Consider the following 7,319-nt stretch of genomic DNA (forward strand, 5'->3'; position numbering starts at 1 on the left):
CAAATTCATTCATGAACATGAAATCTAATTAATTTAAATCAATGAATATAGATAAAAGAAGTATGTACATGAACCACCATATGGGTACATGAACTTAGGTTTTTATTGCTATTAATGTTTGTGTGTTTGTGTCACTACTTTGGTTATGCAATTGAAAAATTGATGCTGCTGATGTGTGTCACATATATACAATGTTATTACCATTGTATGTGTCCATGCATGCATTTACATAAATGATTTACTAAGAATTGGATATACAATGTATAATTATCACTTTATCTTTCAATTTCCGAATCTCTAATCGAGTGTCATAGAACTCCTTGGCTTCTGCAATCAATAGCCTAACAACCTTGATTTTATCCTGGACCTCCTTTTCAATATTAATTATTATTATACATACATGTAAGTGGGGTAAAATCGTTCAAAAAATTATTCTCATTTCATGTGATATTTAACATATTATAGATTATAGATAATAGGAATAGTAGTATCAATAAAGAAAAGACATTAAATATCTACTAAAGTTATTCGATAGAGCATAAAATTAATGCAAATTCACTTGGCATAAATGCAAAATGTCCCATAAAAAAATCCATGTCTGTCCAAGTTAAAAAACAAGTCCTTAATAATTATAACCAAATTTTTCAAAAATTCATTTTACATGTTATTTCATAAATTTTTCCTACTTTTGAGCGCAAAAAGGGCCAAAAAAAAAAAAAAGAAAAAAAAAGACCCAAAATCACATTGTAAATAATTATAACCAGATAAGCTAAACTTTCGCAAACGAGGTATCAGGAACGTCAGCAGTTCTTTATAGAGATACACTCCGTATATTAATTGCGCCAATATACAGAACGTCAGCAGTTCTTTATAGAGATACACTCCGTATATTAATTGCGCCAATATACAATCCCTAATAGGCGGGGATCCCCTGCGCAAACATACGGACGCTCTGATATAGATTCAGGAAGGGAGAGTAAAAGTCGTAGATGGTAAAAGTTTACTCAAATCACAATCTAAGCACAAGATTTTCAACAAGATTTTTTTTTAGTTTTGTAGTTTATCTGTTTTTCTCCTCTGAATTTTATTTGACAGGCAGATTCAACTGAAGAATTTGAACCCCTTTTTGATTACTCACGCGTTCAGCCCTCTAATGTTATTAGCCTCGACGGTCAGCTTCTCCTCCCATCTATATACATACAAGTGTGATTGCCTAGTGTTTTGGAATGATATATTTTTTGTGGATTGGCAGATGATAGCACGGATGAATCCCCAGTATTCTGCGCCAAGAAGCGGAAAACTGCAGACGCTGATGTAGAATATTTTTTCTGTGTTTACCTACGAAAAGATTTGATTTTTTTTCTTCTTCTTTGTTTTTGATGAATATTGAACTTAAAGTTCGGATGGGCCTTTTGAACTGAGAAATGTCAGGTCGAAAAGAAAAAGAAGGTTGTGAACGGGAAAGATATCGAGGTGATTGATTGCGACAGTAAAGTAGATGAAGAAGAGGATTGGCTACCCCCTGCACCAAAGAATTCAAGAAATACTGAGAAGATACTTGACGAGGACTCTACTTTAAAGGCGCTGCGGTAAAATTGAATCATAGTTTATGAACTGCTAATGATTCCTGTATTTTGTTTGGCAAATTTTGATTATAAGGGGCTATATGTTGAAATTGTTGTCCTTTTTAGGGATATCTGCTACCTGCATTTGCTAGTTTTGAGGTTTAGTCTCAATGAGCTATGTATTGGATCGTGATTATGTTACTAACTGTTTTGTTTGTTTGATAAAATTCAAGAAGTCTAAACTGGATGTCCCATTAACCTCTTATTCCAATCTGAGGGGGACAATTATAGAGATTGTTATTCTTTTGTTTTGAATAAATATAGATTATAGTAGAATTAGAAGTTTTAAGTAAGTCAGTTTCTATAGGAAAATCCATGTGGTTTTCATCTGTAGGCTTGACAGAATTGGTATAATGATGAGTTATCTTTCAACAGAATATACGAGAGTGTGCAATATTGGCCATCAGTAATATACCATGGAAAGTTAATAAAAATGAAGTATGCTGTTACCTTTGTGATTGTTATTACCTGCCTTATTGGCTGTACAGATTAGAAAAGATGGCATAGGATATATGCAATTCTTTCTATTTTTGAGTTTACAGCCTAACCAGAAAAATTTGAAGGTATTAGTGTACCTCTGTTTATTTCTAATTCTAGTTCTCAAGAAGCTACTGCCACAAAAACACTTTGTTAGATCTTACATGTTTTCATTAATCATTGTCTGGAAAATTATCGTTGAATGATTGGTAGTTTCCACATCGATAACTTATGAAAATTTTAACAACAAAGTGCAGGATTGACATTTTGAGGTGTAACTGCAACATTAGATACCTTTTTCCAAAAATCTGAGCTCACAAATCATGGAACAATCATACTCCCTATGTCCCATTTATATAGGCCGGTTTTTATTTTTCACACGGATTAAGAAATCTTATTTAATGTTATTGAAAAAATAATTTTTGCCAAAAACATTCCTAGTTTACCCTTATTTATATTTGTACAATTTCAAGAGTAAGTGGGGAAAATTGATTATAACTAGGTAAATTAAATAAGGGTATATTAGCAAATAAACAAAACAAAATATTCTTAATAAAGAAACGGAACTATATGATTGGGACAAGGAAATAAGGAAAGTCGGCCTGTATAAATGGGACGAAGGGAGTATATTGATTTTATGACTATTTCTTTTTAGCGCTCGACAACCTGGTTTACACATTCTGATGCATATTCTTGATTTACTGCTGAGCCCCCTCAACAAAATCTATGATATTAGATGCTATTAGAAGATTCTTATTGCCTCAGATTAAGAATTTGACTAATTATCAAACTTTTGTACGATTTCTGTAAAATTAACGTATATCTGGTTCATTATTTTGTAATTCTGGAGTTTTGGAAGTTCCATTGTCGAACCTTGATTACTACATAGTGCTTTCGTATAAAATGATGCACGACTATATTATATATGCTGCCATATTTAGAAAATAAGTTTCTAGTTTGCAGAATGGTAGGGACATTTAAACTCTTAAAAATTTCATACAAAAACTGAAACTGTCTTCTCTATTCGTGTAAATGATCTATGCGGCAGCTCTGTATACCATTCAATTGTCTTTTAAAATCATGTTAAATCAACATTATTGTATAATTATTGTTCTCATTATTTTAATCATGGTCATGTTATAATCATCGTCAGTCTCCTAATACCATTTTATCATCTTCATCACTGTTTTAATGCTGTAATTCTTTTGATTGCTTATTATCGCCAGGGGGATCATTATACCAAGTGACTACAATCATCCTCAAACTATCATGTTTTCATCCTCGTGATCATTGTATCAAAACATCAGCACCCTAGTCAATGGAACCAGATGTTACCAACATATTGACCACTAAGGTCCAAACATCATAAAGTCTCAGGAACTCCTCACAATCATATATTAATATATGTTGTAGGGTATGTGAAGGACCCTGGTACCAGATCCATGGATCTTTAGGACTTCATAAATACGTATTCTTGATTCCTTCAATATGGTCGATTTTTATACAATAAAGTTGAGAAAATAGTGGAGCCATTGATGTTATTCATCTTAAAACACTTTTAACTCTTGAATACTTGTGAAATTTATACCTTTTATATACTTAATTCTCCATAGTAAATGTCAATACTGGAGTATTTTGTAGCTAATGATGTAGCAAATGCCATTATGCTGTGTTCTTACTGTCAAAAACTCGGTCTTGGATAACAATTTTGGTTTATAACAAACAGATGGCCTAACATAGGTTGCAATCTATTAGTGAAACTTTAGCAAGCAAATGCTTAAGGGTTGCTTTAATTTAACATTGTAGTTTAATTTATCATGAAAAATGTTCATGATTTGAACTTAATACTCTTCTTTTCTAAATTGCATGCTATCTTCCTAGGTTAAAAAAGCTGGAGTTGGCATCATTGGCGCATTCCGCTCAGGAAGTTTTGCAAGCTGTTGAAGAGTCTGTAAGGAAAGATCTCAGTGCATCATTACAGTCTTCTCTGGAGAATGAAGCTGAGAAGCCACAGAATCCTCTTCCTGAGAGAGCAAAAGTAGTTATCTCCATTCAAAACAAGGATGAACTTAAACAATTTCGTGTTTACACGGTGAGTAGTTTCTGGTGTTCTCTAGAAGCATAATAATTTTGCACCCTGCTTTTGTCAACCAAGGTTTTAATATCATTAGGCAGATGATGTTTAAAGAAGATTTAGCTCTTCGAGATAGCACATATTTGCATAGTTATCATATTTTATAGCAAGGCTTTATTGATTCAAAGTCTAGAACACTTGTGAATGCACGGAAAATAAAATTAATTGTTGTTCCGTCTGAAACTGTAGACACTTGGAGGTCCCTTTTCTTTGTTTAAAAAAAAAAAAAAAAATCCTTTTTTTGGGTACAGCAACCTGAATTAAACTCCTAATTCTAATATTTCAAGTAAAAGTATGTTACTGTAGATTTTCAGAGATGTAAAGGTATGTTCAACCAGGGGAGGGGCCAAAAATTTTGTTATTCCACAATCCATGCAGTCATTTATTCTTAGATTCTGAAAGAATCGCACTCCACGTTTTCCAGTCATGATTGCTATATTGTCGAACTCTTTTGGATGGGTGTTAGTTCCTTTCAATTTGAATTCTAGCCCTGAATGAGTAAGCATATGTTTGGCAAGTGTTTGCAGATGGAAACGAATAGTGGATAAGTGGGTAGTACTTATGGGTCCGACGAAATATGTGGATAAATTTTTTTTTGACTTTTAGTAACACTTGTCAAACATGTGCTAAGACAATAGTGGCTTCCATTTAAAATGTTTTAGCTTATTCTTATTCTACCTTTTCTGATGAATCTTAGAACTTTGTTGTAAGCTAACTATTTGTTGCTTCACTTCAAAATTTACTTGTTAAGAAATAAGAATTACTCAAGCGCTCCTTGAGTAATTCCACAATGATATGGCTTACTCATACCTCTCTCTACATCGATCTTCATGATTCTGAATTCCCCAATCACAATTTGCTAGTTTTTGATCTCGTACTTTGGGTCATGAAATTTTGTAATTTCTGATATAGATACGGCTTATTCATGTAGGATGATAAATTTGAACGACTCTTCAAGATGTATGCTGACAAAGCTAAGCTTGATGTTAAACAATTAGTTTTCTGCTTTGATGGAGATAAAATAAGTCCAGCAGAGACTCCCAGTAGCCTTGGGATGGAGGACGATGACATCATTGAAGTGCATGTGAAGTCGAACTAATCTAGGTAAAAATGGGATTTCCTTGATGGCTATGCTAGTTATGTTTTTGCAGCATCCCTGCATTTCATTCTTCTGTTACGGTTGTATATTTCTTTAATGGGAAACCTTATAGCCACAAAATAATGCTTAATCCTTCTCTGGAATGGGTGTAAACTACCACACAATTATGAGCATATATCCTCACTGTTTTACGGAATTGAAAGATGAATTTCATTAAAGAGCCTGTGTTATCCCATTAATCAAGTAATCCAGCTAATTCAAGTCCAATGGGAACTACAATTTTCATTTCCTAGGCAATACTATTGGAGCCTCCTTCCAGAGTTTACTTCTTGATCCTTGTCAACACATTTGTCCAATTCTATACGAATAGGACCATCTCTCTTACAAGCATATTGAAGTTTGTCTATTGACATTTTTCTTGCTGAATGCATATTAATAGCAAGAGAGATGGACTGCTTGCTCCAGAAAATAAAGAACATAAAAGTTCTTAGTTTTAACCTTCCCTTTCCAAATACTTCTACGAATGCCTTTTTTAATGCAGCAGTACATTTTTTTGGAACTGCCATTTAAATAAAAATAAGTGATTACTCGTTGCTATACCTAGATGTGAAAGACATCCCGATGCCCTTCATTCTGTTAAATCCACTGCTAGAACACTTAGTAACCGATGACCAATGTTTGACCTCATTTGACATCACACAATGAAGCAGGAGATGAGGAACCTACCCCGACTCTGTTTTCAAGCAACACCAACTTAACACAAGGTTCCTGCACTGTCTTGGCATCTCTGGCAGCATTTCACTCGAAAATGCCACCTGTGGGTACCTCAGAATTATTGCCTTGTACCCGAAAAGATTACAAGGATCTTATAGCCCGCTTAATACCTTCATTGCCCTCACCCCTTTACTGCACCCTGCACTTTATACAAGCTGGCATGCAAATTCTCCACACAACTGATACTTCAATCTTTTAGCAGCTCTTGGACGAAACATTTTCGAGTCACCCCTACTACTTATTTAACCAAAATATCTATCAGCTTCCATTGCCAATCTAAAAACTAGTCACATCCAATAACTTCATAAGAAAGCTGGATCCTAAACCGAAATTTTGACCTGTGATTTTGTTTCAATATGAAACTGGTTAGAGTTTGTATTTTATATTTAAGCTTATCAGTATCATGTTCCGGACTTGTTTCAGGGTGTTGGATGACCTGTTGCATCCAAGCTGATGATTTACTTCCTTGGAGTCCAAGGCTCTTTTTTAAAAATATTGTTTTTGTTGTTGTCCTGCAACTGTAAATTGAATTATACCTTTTTTTTTTAATGCAAGCCAAAATATTATAAGATATACTATGGATGAGTTGAGATTTGTCATTCATATTTAGCTGTTTCTCAATTTACGTTTGAGTAAGCAAATAGCGAGACGTAACCCATGGTTGTAAGCGAAATAAAAAAAGCTAATTTACACAATTTTAGATTATACAATAAATATATTGTTGTTCCCATGTAAATTTTAGGATTATGCTACTTGTACATTCTGGTGTACAACTCTCTTACAGGGGGGTGTCAAAACTTCAGCATATAGCACCGGAGTGTCAATCTCGATGTACAAATAGCATTTCCCTTTTTTATACTAATATTTTCCCGTGACGCAATTATTTTTCCAGTCAGACACTATCGTAAATAATATTTTCTCCAAGAAAAATCCGTCAACGGGTATGGAATCCTTTAATGTCTAGTATTGCCAGGTTGAATCCTGACCTTAGTTCGACTTCATCCTGATTGGTCCACAGGTATGGAATCCTCTAATAATTTGTCATCCAACTCAAGCATTTGTTGAAATAGAGAACGCCCGAAATCAACTGAATGAGGCAAAAACCTTTGTTAGCTCTGGGGACATGACTGGAACTTTATTCAAGTTTCCTGGACAAGTGGTGTTCTAGACAAGGCCCAAGTAAAGAATCTGAAGCTCCAGTTTGGACCAT

At 34.1% G+C, this 7,319-nt stretch overlaps 1 protein-coding gene across 2 annotated transcripts; it reads left to right on the forward strand.

Annotated features, from left to right (window-relative positions):
• The first annotated feature begins 823 nt into the window (after positions 1–823).
• LOC111403196 lies at positions 824–6,718 on the forward strand. Of its 2 annotated transcripts, XM_023031604.1 has the most exons (7): positions 824–992; positions 1,096–1,171; positions 1,253–1,314; positions 1,432–1,589; positions 3,984–4,194; positions 5,168–5,340; positions 6,533–6,718. In XM_023031604.1, the coding sequence occupies exons 1-6, from the start codon at positions 990–992 to the stop codon at positions 5,333–5,335; spliced, it is 678 nt and encodes a 225-aa protein (XP_022887372.1). In that variant the 5' UTR covers positions 824–989; the 3' UTR covers positions 5,336–5,340; positions 6,533–6,718. The 2 variants fall into 2 exon arrangements, with proteins under 2 accessions (XP_022887372.1, XP_022887371.1); XM_023031603.1 differs by lacking the exon at positions 6,533–6,718 and having other exon boundaries at positions 5,168–5,553.
• The last annotated feature ends 601 nt before the right edge of the window (positions 6,719–7,319 follow it).

This window comes from Olea europaea, chromosome 11 (assembly GCF_002742605.1).
Source record: "Olea europaea var. sylvestris chromosome 11, O_europaea_v1, whole genome shotgun sequence".
Taxonomy (NCBI): domain Eukaryota; kingdom Viridiplantae; phylum Streptophyta; class Magnoliopsida; order Lamiales; family Oleaceae; genus Olea; species Olea europaea.

What these genes read in the sequence shown, in the direction of transcription:
- LOC111403196 (XM_023031604.1), top strand. An exon ending in TAATGTTATTAGCCTCGACG is followed by an intron (nt 1,172 to 1,252) that starts GTCAGCTTCTCC and finishes GTGGATTGGCAG; the next exon opens with ATGATAGCACGGATGAATCC. An exon ending in GGAAAACTGCAGACGCTGAT is followed by an intron (nt 1,315 to 1,431) that starts GTAGAATATTTT and finishes GAGAAATGTCAG; the next exon opens with GTCGAAAAGAAAAAGAAGGT.